This window comes from Condylura cristata, unplaced genomic scaffold (genome assembly GCF_000260355.1).
Source record: "Condylura cristata isolate star-nosed mole 26May11 unplaced genomic scaffold, ConCri1.0 scaffold00014, whole genome shotgun sequence".
NCBI classification, from domain to species: domain Eukaryota; kingdom Metazoa; phylum Chordata; class Mammalia; order Eulipotyphla; family Talpidae; genus Condylura; species Condylura cristata.
Genome location: NW_004567115.1, coordinates 28,718,216 through 28,738,632, shown reverse-complemented (window position 1 = coordinate 28,738,632; position 20,417 = coordinate 28,718,216). Strand labels below are relative to the sequence as shown.

Genomic DNA, 20,417 nt, shown 5'->3' with positions numbered 1-20,417 from the left:
CCAAGATCCTTCATTAGCAATTCCGTTTTGTTAACCTTCAGTGCTCTGCACAACTCAAAGTTAAACTTAAAATTTTCATTCCTTTGAGGCTAACACTGAAAAATGTTATTAGAAGTCAAAAAATTAACTTTTTAAGGGGGATATTATTTTTGCAACGGTCACAGGCTAATCTTGACATTCAACAGCATCTTGGAAATAAGCTACAAGTTTAGCAAAACTATTACTTTCTTATAAAGAAAGAGAAAAAATGAGAACCAAGAAGTATCCTGTCCCACTGCTACTCTGAGGGGCTTTCTGTACCTCAGGGGTGATTTCAGCTTCTGGTTTACTGATCAGTTTGTATTTCTTCCCATTCTGCAGTAACTTCTGGCAAACAGGAGGCTTGTCAATTTTCATGAACTTCTTAGAGGAGTGCTTCACAGACTTGGAAATATCCTAAAGGCAGAAACAGGTTTCGGTTTTGAAATTCATCAGCACTGACTGAGAACGTGAGTCCAAGCAGTGTGGCAGCTGCAGCACCCCCTTCTCCTCCCCAACATGTCGGCAAGGAATGGCTCAGTGTCCTCAACACGAAACCACAGGGCCGAGGCACCTGGCTGCACACATCAGGCTCCTGACCTCCAAGCACCACCACAAAAGCCCGACAGACAGCAGCAAGGCCAGACCCTGTACAGCATCAACATCTGGATGAGCGAGAAAACTGAACCAGCACTGTGCACCATGTGGGCTGCGCGGCCTCATGAGGACAGAGAGCAGCTCCTTGCCGTGTTTCCACACCATTTCACAATGGTCCCTTCGGCACAGCCCGACAGGGGACACTGATTTTATGTGCACTGTTTGAATGCCCCAAAAGACTAATGTAACCATGGGCCCACAGTCATTTGGTTAAGCAGCTACACGGCTGAACAAGAGATTGAGGTTTCCTGAGGGTAGAGCTCATGGAAATCTTTTCCCATATAGGGAAAAAAATCAACCCAAGACGAGAGGTATAAAAATAAAGCATCAGACCCTCCCTGGTGGCGCAGCAGGTTGGAGCGCAGCACTGCAAAGCTGGCCATGGCTACTTCAGTGCGAGTTCGATCCCCGACCCAGAGGTGACCACATGGCATGGCAGACCGCTCCTGACCTGCCCACTGCTCCCCTCAGCAGTGGACTTCGTCGATCTGCCTGTTCTGCTTCCCACTTTGTCTCTGGTGAATCCTCTCACCACCCCTACACCTCTGGCCTGTACCCCAGTTCTGTAAGCATAATAATTTAAATATATATATATACATATATATATAGCATTCATTAAATAATAGTACTTATTCCAAATCCATACTAAATAAATATAACTCAGATGGGATTTTTTTAGACCATTTTGAAGACTAGTTTCCCAATTGAAAGAATTATCTCTAATGAGAATATAGGAAGCATTTTATCTTAGGAAAAAACTAAAAACCTATTACTTGATAAAGGGTTTTTGTTTTCTTTAAGATTTATTTATTTATGCATACAGAACTGGGGTACAGGCCAGAGATGCGGAGGGTGAAAGGATTCACCAGAGACAGAGTGGGGAGCAGAACAGGCAGATCAACGAAGTACACTGCTGAGGGGAGCAGCGGATGGGTCAGGAGAGGTCTGCTGCACCATGTGAGTCACCTCCAGGGCAGAGATCTAACTCATGCTGAAGTGGCTTTGGCTTCTTAGTGCTGTGCTTTAACCCACTGCGCCACCAGGCAGGGCCCTTGACAAAGGCTTTTAAGATTAGCATATATTGTTAAGTATAATCAGGACAACTTATTTTTAAAGCTACCACAAGCTAAAAATATTGGGAGTAGCTCATTACTCAGTATAGTTTACTATAGCGCTAACATTTATTTTTTGACCTCTGTCAAGCCCTGATGTGAGTCACTGTGTCACTTGCCTACTTTGTTTATTTCAGCGCTCCACCCCTTCTACCTGTTACACCTGTACCGACAACAGCTAAAGGTGCGAAAGGAGATTCCATTAGCTGCTCTGACTTACTTGAGAGTTCAGAAAAGGGGCTCGACAAGCCTCATTCTGAATTCTGGAATCTGGCTCCACTACAAACACCCAAACTCCCTCCCCTCAGTCTTGCTGCCTTAAGGATCCTTTAGGAACATTTGCCTCTATAAAACCAGAATGCTGAACCCAAAAACCTCAGGTGAATTTTTACCCAAAAAAATGTCTCTGCAATGAATTCACCTGGTGGGTTCCTCTTAACCTTGGGGCCAGGGAGAACCTGCATGACCTCAAGTGGTCCCAGTTTCCAGAGCGGGGGTTCCCAGCCTCCAGCTCTATTCTGGGGTCAGGGGTTTGAGAATATGCAAATTAACAAGCTCCCAACTGATGCCAGTGTTCTGGGTTCCCTCCTCCTTCTCACAGCACATTATGCAGCTGTTTCAGGCAGTGCATCAGGTGGCCTCTCCTAAGCCAGGCCACTCCCCTGGGCCTGTCCCCCACTGGACACCCGCCGTCTGCTGTCAAACGGAAGCACCACACTCCATGGATTTGAAGACTGGCACATGCCCAGGCGCTGACTTTATGACCTCTGTAGGTGAGTGTCAAAACAGACCCACTCTGGAGGGCACGTTCAGCAAAGCTAGCGCCCACCTCAGTGTGGTGGAGTGTTTAACTGCCAAGTATCCAGCGTTTGTTACTCATCTTCGTGGGGTTTACCTTGATGAAGGACTCGTTGTTGGTGGCTACGTAGACACGGAAGGATAAGGACGGGTCAGGATCTATGGCTTTGTACAGAATCACAGCCCCATGGTGATGCACCGCTTCTTCACTCTGAATGACGGGGCCCACGGGAGAGAGCGAGCTCACGTGCCACTTCACGTGGGTGGCAGAATGCTCCACAGTGTATTCCAATGAGGCTCCAGAGCTTTTCACATGGAAGACCTTGAACAACATATCGGAGCCGCGGTCTGTGAAAACACGAAGGAGGATCAGTGCTCCCGCAGGCGTGAGCCACACACTCTCCACATGCACACACCAAAGAGACGTTGAGCAAACAAGTACTTACGACCCAAGCAGAGGGAATGTGGAAACTGAATGGAGGTAAGACAGGCGGGGTCACATTTAACGTCAAACAGGGGCCCACCAACGAGCCAGGGCCTAACAACCAGGTCTGCATATTTGCTCCAGGACAAAACGCAATACTTGATGTCGACTTTTCTGTTAACCTCAAATATCAGACCAGTTTCCGTGCACTGGTAAATTCCCTCTGCGTCCACCTTCAGTCTGCATTGGTCAGACAAGAACACTGGTTTAGTACTGACATTTGGTTAGAAGGGGGTCTTTTACGATACGTCAACGTTTTTAATGTCATTCAAAAACAGCAAGGGAAGTCTACACCGTTTTTGAAGAAGACATCATTGCCAAAGAAAACCACCCACTTAGTCATACAAAATGAGTGAAGTTAGTTATGCTGTTCTGTGTTTTTCCTACTTGGGGTAATTTTTCATAGAAAAATTAAATTCGTGACGACATGGAGTCTTCCACATTCACAATTACTTACAGAAACTGTCCCCGGGAAAGGAGTCTGGGGGTCACTGGTTCACTGTGTTTCTGTTGGGAAAAAAGTACAGATGTATCTGTAAATACTATACTAGGAAATGTTTTCTTAAATAACACAAACCAGAAAATCACATTTTATAATTAAAAGATACTTACACCATCGACATTACAATGTGCACAGTGAGGTTGGATTTTAGTAAATTCTAATTGAGAGAAAAAAAAGTTTTACTTTTATGTGCATGTAATTGGCATTTTCAGATGAAATCTTTCATGTGAGCTGCATGCCCAGCTGACAAAAGGCAGAGGAACATGCCCCCCAGAAATAATGACACTTCAAAGAGCACTTTGGGGAAGGTAAGTTCATACCTGAGCTTAAGCGATCCACAGGCAATTCTTTCTCCGCCCACTCTTCAGCTGAGAAAGACAGCCAGGTCAGGTGGGCACAGCCAGCCCCAGGGAAAGCTCAGCCCTACTTAAGCATCCCTCCACCTCACAGCCAGCAGATTGCATTCAGTGGTAGTCCTCATGTCCGCACAAAGCTAAATCTGAAGGTGACTCTAAGGTTTCAAATCACTCATTCAGCACATCCATCTTTATCTGATCTTTCACATGGCAGAGGAAGCAAGGTACACGGCCTCAGTCTTACCCTGAGTCGATGCTTCCTCCGTAGAAGACTCTCCTAGTTCCCCATCTGTGATGAAAAGAAGAGTCAGGCTGCAGGTGATCACCAAGATCACCACCAACCCTATCTATCATTAGTTATTTTCACCCCGGGGCAATGCGACTGAAGAGCTGTGGCCCAGGGCACTGGCATCTCAGCCCAAGAGTCACCCGGAGCCTGAGTCATTCATTTTCCAGGATGGTGCTCGCTAGATCACCCCCCAATGAGCAGAGTTTGAGATTAACTTGGAAACAAAACAGGAACAACATCTGGCTTTATGCACCTTTAAGCTAGGACAGCTGTACGAGGCTCTGTCTTAGCAAGCAGACTCCCTAAATGTGGCTCCAGGCCCTAGAAGGTAGCCCCATCCCTTTTCCCCCTACCAGCTTCCATTTCCAAACACCACAGCATGCTACATCTGATACCAGAGCACAGCACTTGGGGCCTCTGTCCTGCCCATTACTCCCATAAGCAATCCTGCTGCTTGCTCAGCACAGGCTTGTTGTTGCTCAAATGCCACCTTTGCTGGGAGATTTCCTGTCACCCCTAGGGCAGGGCCCCCCTATGGCAGGGCTCACTTTCCCTACACAGCCCCCACCCCATCTGGCTCAGCACTCACTTCAGCATGCCTGCACCTGTCTCTCCCACCAAACTCAAGCATCGTAAGGGCTCGATCCCTCGGGCCTGGGAAGAATACTCCAAGGAGCCTAATGTATTGTGAAAGGGAGCAGAGACAGATTTTTCTGTTACCCACAGTTGCCATCAGCTGCATGATCGCTGGCTGTCTACTGATCTCTCACATCCTTCTCCATATAAGCAGGGGTTAGACTAAGACTGCCTGATCTCAGACACTTGGGCTGAGTCTGGCACCCAGGGAGGCAACGAGAGCCAGCTTTAAAAAAACAGCATTAAGGTGAAATGGCAAATAAAGACTAAAAGTGTTCAGAGCTCTGGTCTCAGAATATATAGATCTGAAGATTCTGAAATACCAACCCAAGTCCTCTACATACAATCCCTCCAATCATGTTGCCTCAGCTCTGTCCGACAAAGGGTCATAAAATTCTAAATGATACAATACATATGGCTGCACAGCTATATAGCATTTTGCCCATTTGCTTTGTCTTGCTCTATGCCTAGGGAGCAGAAAAAGGGACTGAGCTTACAGAATCCTAACTGGCCAGCACAGGTAGCAGTTTCCCAGGACCCCCAGCTATTGCAGCACTCCCCAATCTATAGACCACAACTTCTCTTCAATGCATGAGGCAAGTGACCTCAGAGCAGAACACATACTGGACAGCCAGCCCACAAAGGTGCATCCCAGGGCAGCTGACCTGGCCATTCCATCTGTTGTGAAAGTGGAGAAGTGGAGGCAACAGCAGGGTGCCTCTCCTGGCTTCCCCAGATGTGGAGGACAACAGGCCTTGCAGCACAGAGATGGGGCAGAGGGCGGGAAGCTAGTCAAGGCCGCTGGGATGGATCTGGGTCCAGGGGCAAGCACTAGCCTACCCGCTGCAGGCCCGGGGCACTTCCACTGCCAAGGAACACATGGCCGATTCAGCCAAGCCCTGGGGCCAGCCGCTCCCTGCCCCACAAATGCCCTATCTGAGCCCAGGCTCCTACCCAAGTGTGACCTCGAGGACCCCAAACGCCTTCCACTGGGACAGCCTGCTCTGGAGAGACCCTGGCCGGTGCTGACTCTGTACTGTGTCCTTAGGGAGTCTACCGCATTATTAGCCAGGAGCAACAAAGACCTGATCCTAATACCCAGCTTTCTAATTTCATTTCCCTTTTCATTCAATGTGTGGAGTCTGCACTTGGGAAATTTTCAAGGATGAACTAACCCATGATGTATGAAGAGGACTGGGAGTGGTACACGTTTTTTCCTTATGGGCATCAGAAACTCCGAGACAGCGACATCGAGGTAACCACAGGTTACTGTCCACACACAGTATGACTCCAGGAGCTCCCAGTCATCTCCATAGGTGCCCCACAGGGGAACCGCAGAGAGAATCGAGTAAATGTGAATGGACAGGTGAGGGTAGGGATTACACTGAAGGATTCCTGAGGCCCTTGCTTATGTCGCACTGTGAGGTTCATGATGGTGAGCGGATCACAGTATGAGAATCGGGGTGTAGGGGCGCAGAGGGTTCTACACTAAAATAAAATATTTTAAAATTAAGCTTAGTCACCCACATTTTATACTTAGAACCTGTCCTTAGGGCCTCCCTGGTGGCTCAAGTGGTTAAAAGCACAGCACTGTGAGGCTTTCAGCAGCCACTGCATCACAAGTTTGATCCCTGGCCAGGGAGGTGACTACCATTGTGCAGCAGACCTCTCCTGGCCAGCCTGTGGCTTCCCCTCAGCAGTGTATTTCAGTAGATCTGCCTGTTCTGCTCCCCACTCTGTCTTTGGCGAACCCTCTCATCCTCCATACCTCTGGCCTGGACTCCAGTTCTTATATGCATAAGTAAATAAAAAAAAATCTTTACAAACAAAATTGGAATGGAATCCCACATCTCACCAATTCAACACATTAAAAAAAATCCATCTTTAAGTTGGTTTCATACTCAAGTTCTTTGCAAATAACCAGAACAGGAAGCCAGGAACTTTCAAGTGAAAATGGTACATTTCAGCAGCAAAAGCGCACGGGGTGGTAATCTGTGAGCAGCACAACATGCAGGCTCCATCAGACTTCCCCTCTCGCCTCCCGGGGGACTGGACATGCAGACCGCAGGTGCAGTCACACATCACGGCCCCCGTGCCCCCAGTGTGCTGAGCGCGGGTTTCCAAAATGCTTAGTTTTGTGACATTTAATTTTGTACAGGAGAAGACAATGAATAAGTACCTTGCCACTTGAAAAATCATAAAGGCTACCAGGCACCTTCTTTTTAACAACAGAAAAGGAAAATTCAGAGAAAGGATATACTCACTTGTTTTTTCTGATTTTGGCTCCTCATTATCTACATAAAAAAAAAATAAAAAGAGTCTAAATCAGATTCATATGACCACTAAGGGGAAGCAGACAAAAGAGGTGAAATGTTTGCCTTTCACCAACGGCAACCATTTCCTGTGTCTCTTCAGCCCATCCTGTTATGCCACTTTGCTTGCCAACCAGAAATGTCTTACCATGTAAGTACTTTTCAGCACTACAAAGCCATGCTAGTATAATTCATGTCCCAGAGCATGAATTATACAGACTCATTATTTTAAAATAAAAACAAAGGTCTGTGTGTTTAACTGGAATTCTACCATTAAATGCTCACTTACCAGATTCGCTCTCAGAGCTGCTCTCAGAAGTACTGTCCTCTCCTGCACAAGCACACAAGTGATCAGAAATCAAAACGCGTACACCAGAGCCAACTCAGCTACCAGCTCCTTCCATGCACTCCCACTGAGCCCACCACTTGTCTGAAGTGGCTAAAAGGAAGCCAATTCTTCTTTGGAAGTGGATGACAGACACACTTTGATCACCTAGCTACGTGGGCTACATAACCACTTCGAGAGCCGCCCGGTCCTGCCGCATCCAGGGGCTTCATGGGCATGACAGGGCAGAATTCTGGGGTGCAGATGCCATTCCTCTGATACATAAGACAGACGTCCACATTCTTCTATTCTGGAGAGGGTGGTCCCCAAGAACGTGCCCTCTCACCTCACCCAACTCAGCACCACAGCCCACTGTGATCCAACTTCCATTCCAGCAGCCAGATCGAAACCCTGCTGAAGTCTGCACCATGGTTCCCACAGGGAGAGCCCCACTGCTCCCTCCTGGCTGCACAGCCCACCCTCTTGTGGTGTCTGGCTGGTTCTCCTAGCTCCTTGGGTGCCCCCACTTGCCTCCTGCCTCCCCTCCACCTCACCCCCACTGCTAGTGCCCAGATCCCACTTTCTGCACCCTGCCCTCTTCCCACCTGGAGAGCTGTACGAGGTCATCCACCCACTCCCATGTGTCTGTAACCTATTACACTCCTGGGATACCCAGATCACCCCGGCTGACCACAAAACACCCCACACGCAATCCACCAGCCAGGCCCACCCCTCACTCTCATTCCCATCTTTCCTTGTTTTCCCAAATCTGCAAAATCTGTTTTCTCAGCCCCCACTCAGACTGAGGTTCAGTGACTAAACAGGGAAAGCTACTGTCCTGCTCTCAAATGGCCCACTCCCTATGAAACCAGAACCAAAGACTAGAAAGAGTTACATGGAGGAGAGAAAAGGTTTGAAAATAAGGAGAAAAGTCATAGTACCTGCTACTAGCCACTATTATATGTTATTTACTCGTTTCCATAAATTTACTCATTGATATTTATTTACTAGTTTTCATTTACTCTACACATATTTACTTAAGTACTTTACACACTAGTCCTCACAACTGCCAATGAGGTGAGTGTGCTTCTCCCCCTCACAATGCTCAGTGAAGGCATATGTGAAGCCAGTGCCCTCTGGGGACCCTCTATACTCTCAGGGTCCCCTCTTGGAGTCTGGGTTCTTCGCAATGCATGTACCTGGACCAGCCCCGGCTTAGGCCCCACCTGCAGACTCAGGCTTCTGGGATTTTTTTTTTTCTGATAAATGACTGATTTTTATGCTTACAGACTGTTATAGAGACCCCACCAGCATGAAAAGAGGGATCCTGGGGCCACCCCTTCAATTCACCTTCACAGTTGTCTGAGCCTTCACTCCAGGTTCTCTCCCTGCCCCACCCTGCAAGCCCGCTGAGTGGAATCATTTTTCTGCCCCACAGCACACATGTGAGGAGTATTTAATATGTCTGTGAGAAGCCCTGGGCCTCGCACACTGTAAGCGCTTAATTAAGTGGTGGTTGTCTTTACTAACAGGTCACACTTTCACTCCTAAATTCCCAGCAGGCAATGGTCAACCCTGCTTATGAAGCACTGGCCCTTCCTGTGACTGCGAGTGAGCGCTGTGACAGCACAACCTCTGCTCCCAGGGAGCCAAGTGCAAACAGCTCCCAGAGGGACTTGCTCTTGCCCTACCTGCTGTCCTTCAGTGCCAGCAAAAACCCTCCTTCTTTTGACCCCTTTAGTTCAGCTAAAAAAGCCTAAACTTTTCAAAGTAGACTTAAAAAGTAAAGATGAGACAAGAACAGAAGGAATCTGAAAGCAGCATGCTGGAGAGGAGAGAGCACATCAAGCCAGCCTTCCTCACTGGGAGAAACCCTGTACCTCTCTCACCCCAGCATTGGGCTGAGCTGAGTACAGCAGACTGGTAGGGGATGGAGAGGGGAGATGCAGACTTCAGCCACGCCCATGTGGCTACAGTTGGACAGAGACCCCACAGCCAGGCAGAGCCACAGCCTGGCCAGCAGGCTCCTCCCTCCCAGAGGCTAACGTCAGGGGTGGTTCCCACCCTTCTCTGCGGCTCCCTACCCTGCCCCCATGCCACATCAGCTCTGTCCTCAGTTCACAAGCTCCACCCATACTCCTTGACAAATCCAGCCCCAGATGAGCCACCCCCCTTTCCCCCAACCCTACCAGAGTAGCTGAGTGACACTGCAGAACTTCGCTGGGCATTTGGACCCCCAACCTCACATCTCCACTCAGACACTGCCCCTGGTGTCCAGGACCTGTGTCACAGCTGGGAGCAGCGGGGAGGGCTGTTCTACTCTAACCTCCAATTACAAAACCAATATCCAACCTCTTTTTTATTGTAACCATCCCCATGAGTATGAAGGGGTCGCTTGTTTTGATTTATATTTCCCTGTAGCAGTAATGAGCATCTTTGGCCATTTGCACATTTCTGGACTCCAGACCTGTCCGTCTCTACAAATACACCAGGGCCTGCCTGGTCTGTCTTTCCCTCACTGACGCCAGCCCTCAGAACACCTCTGCCTCTGAAGCAAGCTGTCCCACCGCAGGGCTTGACATCTGCCAGTCTCATGTACTAGGACAGCTCCTTTCCTGGCCTCTGCTCTGTTACCCCCAATTCACCTTCCAAGTTCCTTTACCATCACTTCTCAAGGAAGCCTCCCACGATGATCCTAATCCTGTGTCCACCACTACGTGGGCACCCAGGGGACTCTGTGTTAGGTCAGTGGAGTCAATCTACAGAATGGCCTATTTGCTGTAACAGCTTCACGAGGTACAGTTTTGTCACCAAACTTTAAAGTCACCAATTTCTTGAAGCAAGATAATCCTAGAACTTTAAATGTATTTGATTCTTTCAAATAGAAGATGAAAGTCCTTACCTTTCACACAAACTGTATGAAATTAAACAGAAATGGAACTATATTGTCTCTTGACATGAATTGGTTACTTCACCAAAATTTTATTTTGGGCATTTATCAATAGAAATCATGAACCTTACCTGATTTAGAGTCCTTTGAGGTGTCTAAGGTGGGGCTAGGGCAATCTAAATTTGAGAAAGAAATAAAGTTTAGCAGCATAAATGTAAGAATGAAATAAAATATACTGATTTTTGTTAAAGCCACTAATAACATAAGTTCCCTCTTTTGTAAAGCAAACCTGCCTTAGACCCAAGCGACCTCATGCGTCAAACTACTGGACAGCTACTGTGGCTAATGAGGCCGTAGCAGGAGAGAGATTGAGATATTCAGACCAAGACAAAGCGTCAGCCTTTTCCCACAGAGGGAGGCCAAAAAGCCAGGAACGGTATGATGCACCTGGTTAGTTCCCAGGTAATCGTTCAATATTGTGCCAAAGGAACTTTATTGTTTCTTTGTTTGATCAGCTCACAGTTCCCAAAAACGATTCCTGGCAATTAATTAACTTGACAGCAGAAAGGAGAAAAAGCACCTCGCTTTAGATTTAGACAACGAAATTACTGTAGCGAAGAGTTGATGTCCCTCCTCAATTACAAGGCAATTCAGGCAACAAAGGTCAACGATGAAATGAAAGGACACCAGTGAGTTCAAGCTAAGGTGGGACCAGGGAAGGCGATCAGGAGTCCGGATGTTCTCCCACAGGGACCGTAGGGCCACAGAACTCAATGAGGGCTTCCAGCTGGACTGGTCTTGGTGTCCCCGGGATTTAGGGGGATAGTGGAGGGGCTGGCATTCAGGACAGGTGAGATGTAAGGGTCTGACATGAAAGACGACTGCAGCAGTCCAGACGCAAACGTGTTGAGAGTCTAGGCCGGAGTGGGCAAAGAACATATGGTAGACACAGAAAAAGATGGGCTGTTACCGATAAAGGAGAGGATGGAGGGAGGGACAGATGTCACCAACAGCGTCAAAGAACATCCACGCGGGAAGGACTGCTCTGGTCTATGGTGCCCTTTGTATAATGGCACATTCCATCAGACCGCCCTAGAGAACACGACTGTGGGTTCCTATGAGCCGGCCACTCCGGGCAACTGCGACCTATTTGCTATCTACAAACCACAGCAGAGCAGTCCTTGACCACCTACGGAGGATAGCCCGAATCAGGAGGCAGGTCCGGGGACGCTAGGCAGCTGCTAACCTGATTATGTGACTGTCCCCGGGGCGGTCTTGGGACAACTCTGCCTGTGATAACATCGTATTTTGCCGATGTCCCCTTCCCTTGTAAAACTTTGTCCTCCATTCCTATCCCACCCTCCAGACCCTATTCCTCATACCATTGTCGCATGAGCAGCTTTTACTATCCTATATGATTTCAGCAAATTGCACAAGAACTTTCAAGCAGCAGAGCCTTGCCTTGCAAACCTGCTCCCCTACTGAGGTGCTGCCACAAAGTGGCAACAAAGTTCCTGTGGCAACACAGGGCCACAGACTCCCATTTCTCCTTTACAGGGAGCACCAACCCACACCAGGCTGGTGAGCAGCGACAGGGTCCAGTGCTGGTCAACTAATGCCCTTGGGTTTAGACAGAGACTGCTATCCCTTCGACTTAACCAACATGGACTTAGTGTCCACAGCATGATGGGCACTCTGCAGAACTTAGGGGAAAATCCATAGCCCAGGAAACAGCTAACTGGTCAATGCAATTGTGGGGGCAGGGAGCAGCTGTGCAGCTGACAAATCATTACACAAAATCATTCCACCACAAAAGAAGATTGCATTTCTGCTCTCAGAAGTTGAGACCAACCCTGAAGTTCAGGGATCCAGTTCAGCTGAACAGCCTGAAACAAGTCCTAGAGGTTACACATAGGAAGAGGCATTTCAGATTTCAGGCAGACAGAGCAGAGCCAAAGAAAGGGGTGTGTTTATTGACGGTGAGGTTCAGCTCAGCACTGTGAATAAAGCAGTCTCATCTGATTCTGGACAGATACATGACACCCCACAACCCAAGCTGCAGTCAAACTACAGATTTGCTTACTGGATTTTCATCATTATACCTTTGTAGGTAGGTTATTGTTCTGCATGGAAAGTTAAATTTTGAAAGGGTCCCCAAACTTGCAAAAGACAGTAGCTTGACAATGAGCTAAGACTTTCTAAGCCATGACAAGGTCAACACCTAAAGTGAAAATGGCCCCAGAACCACCCTCCAGAGGAGCCCTGGGCCACACGGAGCGGCATCAGCAGATTGGGTTGGAGCAGGGAACACACGTGTCAGTGACAAACAACAAAGGCCCAAGGGGACGTTTAACCCTCAGCAGTCTACACCAAACCCTGATCGAGAGCTGACCTATTTCTTCAATGAAGGCTTTTATTTGGCCCAGTTTCAGGGCTAGGATTATATGTTGCTTGGGGGGTAAAAGAGGGAGAGGAAAAGGATTATATGTTGCTATTTACATTAAGTATCTAAAGTTGACAACATTTCAGTATTAAAGAAAATGGTGCATATGCAGAGTTTGTAGAACTCCATTGAGGATACTCTTATCATCTTTACATTTGTAGGCAAACTTGATTGTGCTTCACTTCTTTGGTGCTTCAAAGATAATGCGTTTTTTGCATGTTGAAGGTTTGTGGCCAGCTTGTGTGAGTAAGTGTGATGGTGTGGTTCTTCCACAGCACGCACTCACTTGGCGTCCATGTCACACTTCACTAAGCTGTGGACATTGCTGTTTCAGACACGGTGCAGATACACCACAGCGTGGTATAGACTAAACCGCTCCATAGCACTGGAAACCCAAAAACTTGGTGTGACTTACATTATTGTGATATTTGCTTCATTTCAGTGGTGTGGGGCCAAACCAGAAATATCTCCAAGGCGTGCCTATACTGAATTCTAACCATGACTAGAAACTCTTAGACCTAGTACTTAAAAGAAGTAAGATATGATAGCATTTATTTTCTACTCTCACACTGTAAAAAAAAAAAAAAGGTTACAAAGGCCCATATTCTTTACAATTTACTTTTCTGTGAATCTGCTGTCAAAGAATATCAAAGAAAAATTTAAAATTTGTCACTATCCCATCATCCCAACCTAATGATTAGTTGATACATTGCTATTCTGTAAGTCTGCAAGGGCATAAATCTGACAAAGCCACTAAGTCAATAAATAAATGGAGAAAACATTGTCGAAAAATACAAATAGACAGGTTAAACTTTTCAATGACTTAGTATGACTGTACCTTTTTCTGCTGAGGAGGCACTGTGATCATCACTAGAACAAGAAAGAAAAACTGTTTCATGAACTGATACTAATTTTATACAAAAAGCTATGAAGAGCTCCCCCAAATGATCACATTATGTTTCTCTAGCAGCTTAGAGAAGCTTCCCGGCTCCCATGTCCCCTCCACCTGGTCTGACTCCAAACCCGCTGAGAAACAGCGCTTCCTTCTTGCCTGGTCACACCAGGATCACTGCTGACCACAGCATCGCCCATCCCCACCCCTGCACCCCCCCACCCCACCCCTCCCTGTCACTCCCCATTGCCATCTGCGTTACTGGCATGGAGACCTCATGCCCCATCTGTTCCTCAGCTCACCACCTGCCGCGTGAGCCCTCAGCTCCTGCCACGGCCTCTCACTGCTTCCCTGCGGCCCCTCCCCCAGCTACCGCAGGTATCGCAGGGCAAGGGCCAGCGAGGGCCCCGTGGCACCTGCAGCCTGGGTGAGCAGCGGGCTCCACCGGCTCGTTCTGCTTCCACGCACATGCTGTATGGCACGAGGGCAAAGTCGCCCAGGGATGCTTTGCCCAGAAAGGACCCTCTCCTTAAACGCCAGTGGCGAGCAGCAGCGGGCCTAGGAAATGAAGGGCTCCCACATCGCAGTTCCCAGAGCATGGAAAGGGCTTCCTGGACCTGCTGCTCCCTACTGGAGCAAACGGCTGGTCTAGAAGTCCTCACGTCCCCATCCTCCATGCTCTCCTAGACTAACAGCCACCTGTCTTCTGTTCTCCTGTCACCAGAACCACCCTAGCTGGAGCCACAGTCTCCGGCCTGCAGACCAAGGCCACTTCGGTCCTCTCTCTAGATGATGCAGGTGACACTCCCCACGGCTCCCAGGTACATCAATTACCCGGTCTGCCCCTGCCTCCTTCCGCCCTCACAGGGACTGCTCCTCTCCAAGGGCTCCATCTTCTGATTCCATATCCAGACTCCTGGATTACATTTGACCAGGATCACCTCCCCGGCCCCCAGGTCAAGTCTTCAGATCCTACACCTTGATGTCCTCCCTATGGCCTTTCCCATGTTCCAGTTAACGAAAGCTCTCCCACTTCATGTACACCCACACTTTCTGACCTGCCTCGGCTCTTGGGTCACCTCCCCAGAGCCTGCAGGTTGTCACCAGCTCTTGTTCTCTCCTCCTCAAGCAGCTGGTCCTGGTCCTCCTGAGCACTCCTACTGTCCCTCCACCCCAGCCCCTGACCGCTCGCCAAGCACGCTCACTGCCTCACACCTGCCAGTGGCTGTGACCCCCTCAGAGTCTGCAGCCACACTCTCTCGCTTCTCCCTCATGTGACCATCAGTGTGGTCGGACCACATTTTGCACCCTTCCATGTCTTCTCTCTGCTTCCTGTCTGAAGCCTGCTTCCTCAGGACTCTGCTCCCTGCCTCCCACCCAGCGTGCTCCCCTGGAATGAAAGATCTCCAGTGACCAAGCACACCCTGCATATCAAGCACATACTCCCCTCCCTGAATTGCCACAGGGTCACGGTGTGAGGCTTTGCAGGTCCTGTACCCAATGCTGGGTGTTTTGTAGACAAGTACTATGATGTTGGGGCACCCCCTAGAACTGGATGGGCAAGGCAGAATGGTGAGTAATGGCAATCAATGCCTTCCCCCTTGGCACCCAAACTTTTACTCAACCATTAAGAACAGCTCTTCTCTGGCCCTCCCTGGTGGCGCAGCAGGTTAAAGCACAGCACTAAGAAGCTAAAGCCAGTTCCGCATGAGTCTGGTCCCCGCCTGCCCCGGAGGTGACCCACATGGAGCACCAGACCTCCTCTGACCAGCCTGCTGCTTGTGTACCTCGATCTTCCTGTTCTGCTCCCCACTCTGTCTCTGGTGAATCCTGTCACTGTGCCTGCACTTCTGGCCTGTACCCCAGATCTGTATTCACAAATAAATAAATCTTAAAAAAAAAAAAAGAACAGCTCTTCGTAAGAGACAGTCTGAGGACTGCTAGAGTACATGGTGCCCTCTAAGACTGGTTTTTCTGATTCACTGAGTCAGAATCTTTGATGAATGAATAAAATGGCAGGAAAAAAAACAACACTCCTGATATTTGTTTTGGGTGTTTACATCTTTATTTTCTCATTTAGTCACCTCAAAAAGTCTGTCTGGCTGGTTAGACACAATGCTAAAACCATCTTGCATTTTCAAAGAAGTCATCTCCCCCCAAACAGGATCCTCTAGCTGTTGAGACTCCAAAAGTTGAAACTGAAAGGAACCCACAAGGTCTGCTTGTCAGATGCATTATTTTACAGAGTGGGAAATGGGGCTCTAGAAGAGGTTAAATGAATAAGCACCCCAGGTCACAAAGCAAGTGATAAAGCCGAGACAATCTTGCAGCCGGTCTCGGCTCCTTGGTGTGCTCCTCAATTCACCCATTTAAAAGACACATGTGCATCACGTACTCGGCAAGCTGACAGAAGAAAGCAACCACAGGCTTCTTTCTGTGCCTCTTAGGACCAAGAACTTTGTGTGGAAAGGAAGGGCTTTGAGACAGGCTGAGGCTGAGGCAGGGGAAGGTCTCCAGGAAGTGGCCCTGAAGCTGAACCACAAAGGATAAGCAGGAATGACCAAGAGAGGAAGGAGCTGGGGCAGGGAGGGGCTTGTCTCTGTCTAGAGCAGGAAGGAGGTGATCAAGGTCCAGGAAGGGCAGGAAAGCCCACAGCACAGTGGTGAGGTGGGGGCAGGGAGGAGGGGCAACTCACTGACTTGTCACAAATAGACTGACAGCAACCACAGGAGGCTGAGGGGCCATCACTCAAGTCTGTTTCCACGCTGAGAGGATTTGAAAGTGGAGCAGTGAAAGAAATGCAGTGAAAGTCCCAGAACCTGCTTCGACCTTGGATGCCTCCAACCACCTGCAGACTTAGAACTGCTTCCGATGAGGCCAAATGACCCAAATACTCCCTTAAAGACAATTTCAGTCCCCCAGGCTACAAAAGCCAGTGGCATGCTCCAGAAGTGTTAGAGAATGGGCTTCCACTCAGTAATCAAAAAAGACTCACGCCATTTGCAACAACATGGACGGAGGGGATTATGCTCAGTGAAATAAGCCAGAAGGGAAAAGAAAATAGCAGGTAGTTTCACTCATAGGAGGAATGCAGGGAAACCAAACAAGGGACCGGGAAAAAAGTAATTATAACAAATCAAAAAATAAAAATAACAGGCACCTATTAATCAGAGACAATCTCCAAGGGAGGGGGAGGGAGAGATCAAAATGGGAGGGGCTGTGTTCTTACACAAGGAACTTTGGTGATGGTGCACGGGTGAAAGGGTGACAGGAATTTTGTGGGGAATACACCTAAAAAGAAAAGGCAAGCATTGCACACATACACCAAAAAAAAGGTGAAAAATATACATAAAAATTTTTAAATTAAATAAATAAACAGCAAACAATATAGTACAACAGATGTAGGACATCAGTGGAACAGGAGTATGTCCTTGAAATTATTTACAAGCTGCTTCATAGTACGGTATAACATTTTTTTCTCTTAGATAAATAAAATTAAGTATTCATGATCAGAACTGTAAAATGCATGGTGGGGGGAAGTTGTAGTGCTAAAGGAGAAGCAGCCTCTGGAGGCCGGGTAACCTCCAAGGAAACTGCTGCTTCATGCAGTCAAGCTGGCAGCCAGCCCTCAGGTACCAGGTCCTGGGAGAGAAGTGGGCATCCTGCCCCACCCCCACAGGGGACACTTCCAAGTCTGGCTGGTTTCCCATCGTCACCCAATAGCTTTTTTCCACACACTCCAAAGACCAGTTTCCAATCAGTGTACCCAAGACAGAATTCATCACATGGCTTTTGTCTTCTACTTTCAGGTACCTGAATGAAGCACAATCCTCAGTGCTTCTGGAGGTGCTCAATGCTGTCACAGATGAGAAATCCACGGGGCCAGCTCCTTGACCCACCGCTGGGCCCCTCCTGCCAATGACAATAGCAGGAAAAATAACAGTGAAAATGGCAGGTCTTTAAGTATAAAAAGATTTTTTCATATTTGTAATCAGCAAAAACTAGAAACTACCAGGCTAATCAAAAGTCAAATGGAGGGATCAAATGAGACAGAGACAGAGATAAGAGTGTTCTGGCAAGGATAACCAATGAACGTCAGGCGCACACTCATGTGGGTCCAGCCTCAAAAGCAACATCCCTCAAGAGACGTGAGACACGAAAACCATGGCTATTCTTACGGTGTACAAACAGCAAAGCCAATCTCTGGTTCCTCAGGGGAAGAGGGATATGGCACCTAGGTTGGTGGTCACAGAGATGTGTTCACTTTGCAGCGATCTCTCAAGTTGTACACGTGGAAGATGCGTGTTTTCTGTATGATTGCGTGCACACACCCAGAGGTTTTTCAGACTCATGAGAAAGGAAAAGGAAAGTGTCAGGGCTTCGGCTTAGCAGGCTGAGTTGCAAATGGAGAATGACCTGGGTGTCAGGAGCAAGGTAAAGGGGTATGGGTGTGGGGTGTGGCCTAAGGTTGCGAGGTGGCAGGAATTAGAACAGTTCCTGGGTTCACTCCCTTCTTACTTCTTGTAACTGTCAATGAGATTTCTGTGTAATGGGCTTCCAAAGGGATGGGGCCAGGACTGAGAAGGCTGGCATTAGGCTGGCAGGGAAGAGGGTGGCAGCTGGAACATTTCCAGTAATGAGGGACAGGAGGGCAGTGGATAAAAGCCTCACATACAGGGTGAGGGAGACTCCCATGACTCAGCCCAGTGGAACGGATCCCTTCTCTCCTCCCCACCCTGAGCCATCCATGTCTAATAGACACCTGATAACCAGATTTACTGCACTGCTCTGCTATGTTTTGCTTACAAGTCGGGGGCAGCCTGGGACCTAAAAAAAAGTATGAGAAATGGGCCAAGGAGTCCACATCCCCAATATCCAAACCATTGCTGGGGTGGGGGGTGGAAACCAGCGTTCAATGGATACATAAATGACTGATTAAACATGGTGGTTACCCAAAAAAGAAAGATCCTATCCCTCAGCATTAAAAATATGTAATAAATAGTTAAAGGGCAAGCTAAGTATCAGAGTGGCATACTATGAAGCCACTAGGAATTACAAGTAACAGTAGCAAACATGTGTGCTTTTAATTTACTGAGAAGCACCTTCTCTGACCCAGAGCTGTATGGACTTTGTAGCCACACTAGCAACTGCCTCCCCAAATGGGCCAGCCATCAGGAACAGACTAGCAAATTATGATGAGAAAGGGCAGAAGGGGGCTCACACCTTACAGTGACACCAGGAGGGTCAGCTGTCCTGGCACTACGTGGAGAAAACATTTTGCTAGCAAAGTTGCTGTAAGCAACCTCTAACTTCACTGATGTATTGACAATTCACTTCCTCTCTGGTTTGGGGGAGAAACTTTCCTTTTAGCTATGTGAAATGCTCTTAATAACATTCACAAATATTTTTGATATTTGAAGTGGCGTCAATTCAAGTTCTAGTGTAGTTATCTTCACCCTCCTAAAGACAAGACATCGCATCGGCTTTTCTAGGCTATCTTCCTGACTGCAAGTGTTTTTTTTAACAGACAGGGGAAAAAATGAATTATTTCTCCCCCTTGAGCGAAGCTGGGCCTAATGTCTAAATAGTCACAAACAACTGAAGTCGTGAACACCTGAGGCCCTGGCAAACTCCTCTAGTCGTTCCTGCAGAAAACTGTCCTGCAGCAGTGGCTGTCCCAGAACTACTTTCTCAGCAGTCTGAGGCTCTGCTGAGCATTTCTGCGCTTTACGTGGACTTCCTGCCAGCGGGTAAAGGACCGGTTCACAAACCTCCAACCTCCAACGCAGGGCTTTTGCTGAAATACCACACGCAGATGCCAAAAGCCCTATTTTGCAGTTGACAGAGATTCCACAAAGCCCTAAGAGCACCCCAAAGCAGCTCTTAATAAAGTCCTTTGTAAAGGCAGCTGCTGTTTGTTGGGAACCAAAGATTTACTGACAAGGAAAGAATTGAGCCTTGCATCATCCAAGCTTGATATGGGACTAGGTGAAGGGGATAACCAACTGATAGTCAACTGGGCCTAGCATCCGGGAGATACTGGTGGGAGGAACTGGACCTAGCACCAGGGGGCACAGCGATGAGTCACCCTTTGCAATGTGAACCTAGATCTATATAAAAGACACATTCCCCCTTATTGGGTGGGCAGTAGCTGCGGACTCCACCCTAGGGGCTCCTTCTCTGCTGCTGTCCGGGAGCAAAAAACTCCGCTTGCTCAGCCTTTCTGCCTCCTCTTGGGCAGGTCACAGAAGTTGGGACAAAACACTGTTAAATGTCTATGGGCAGTGATGACAGAGGCCTCAGTTCCGAGGCTAGGAGCAATGATGATTCGCTCCTTCACTGCTTAAGACGCTGCGCTCTGCCACTAGGAGGGGTTGGGGGGGTTGCGTTGGCAACCGCAGTGATTAAGGGGGGAAAGCTCCCCTGCACTCCACCAATTTGAGGGCCTGGTAGTCGCGCAGACCAAGTCCAGCAAACTCCAGGGCTCCCGCCAGGAAATCCCTTCACGTGCACAGTGCACTGCGGGTCCCAAGAGGGCTCAGCCCCAGGAGCTCGGGGCACGTGAGGACAGAGGGCGGGTAATCGCTGCCCGCGGCTCCGCAGGACGCCAAGCGCGCCCCGCCCTCCTCCGCACCCGCTGCTCCGAGGGACTGGGGGCCCGTCCAGCACCCCTGGCCCACTCCGCCCCCTGCCCGCGCGGGGA

General features: G+C 48.5%; 1 protein-coding gene across 1 annotated transcript in view; it reads right to left on the bottom strand.

The window, feature by feature from the left end:
* Positions 1 to 20,417, bottom strand: part of LOC105853604 — a 32,822-nt gene that overhangs the window by 11,638 nt on the left and 767 nt on the right. The window contains exons 2-12 of the mRNA XM_012724753.1: positions 17,528 to 17,626; positions 13,661 to 13,692; positions 10,511 to 10,555; positions 7,454 to 7,495; positions 7,117 to 7,146; positions 4,172 to 4,216; positions 3,682 to 3,728; positions 3,527 to 3,576; positions 3,032 to 3,249; positions 2,683 to 2,933; positions 301 to 435 (exon numbers count right to left, since the gene is read on the bottom strand). Coding sequence (XP_012580207.1) covers positions 301 to 435; positions 2,683 to 2,933; positions 3,032 to 3,249; positions 3,527 to 3,576; positions 3,682 to 3,728; positions 4,172 to 4,216; positions 7,117 to 7,146; positions 7,454 to 7,495; positions 10,511 to 10,555; positions 13,661 to 13,692; positions 17,528 to 17,626 — 994 coding nt within the window. The remainder of the gene's footprint in view (positions 1 to 300; positions 436 to 2,682; positions 2,934 to 3,031; positions 3,250 to 3,526; positions 3,577 to 3,681; positions 3,729 to 4,171; positions 4,217 to 7,116; positions 7,147 to 7,453; positions 7,496 to 10,510; positions 10,556 to 13,660; positions 13,693 to 17,527; positions 17,627 to 20,417) is intronic.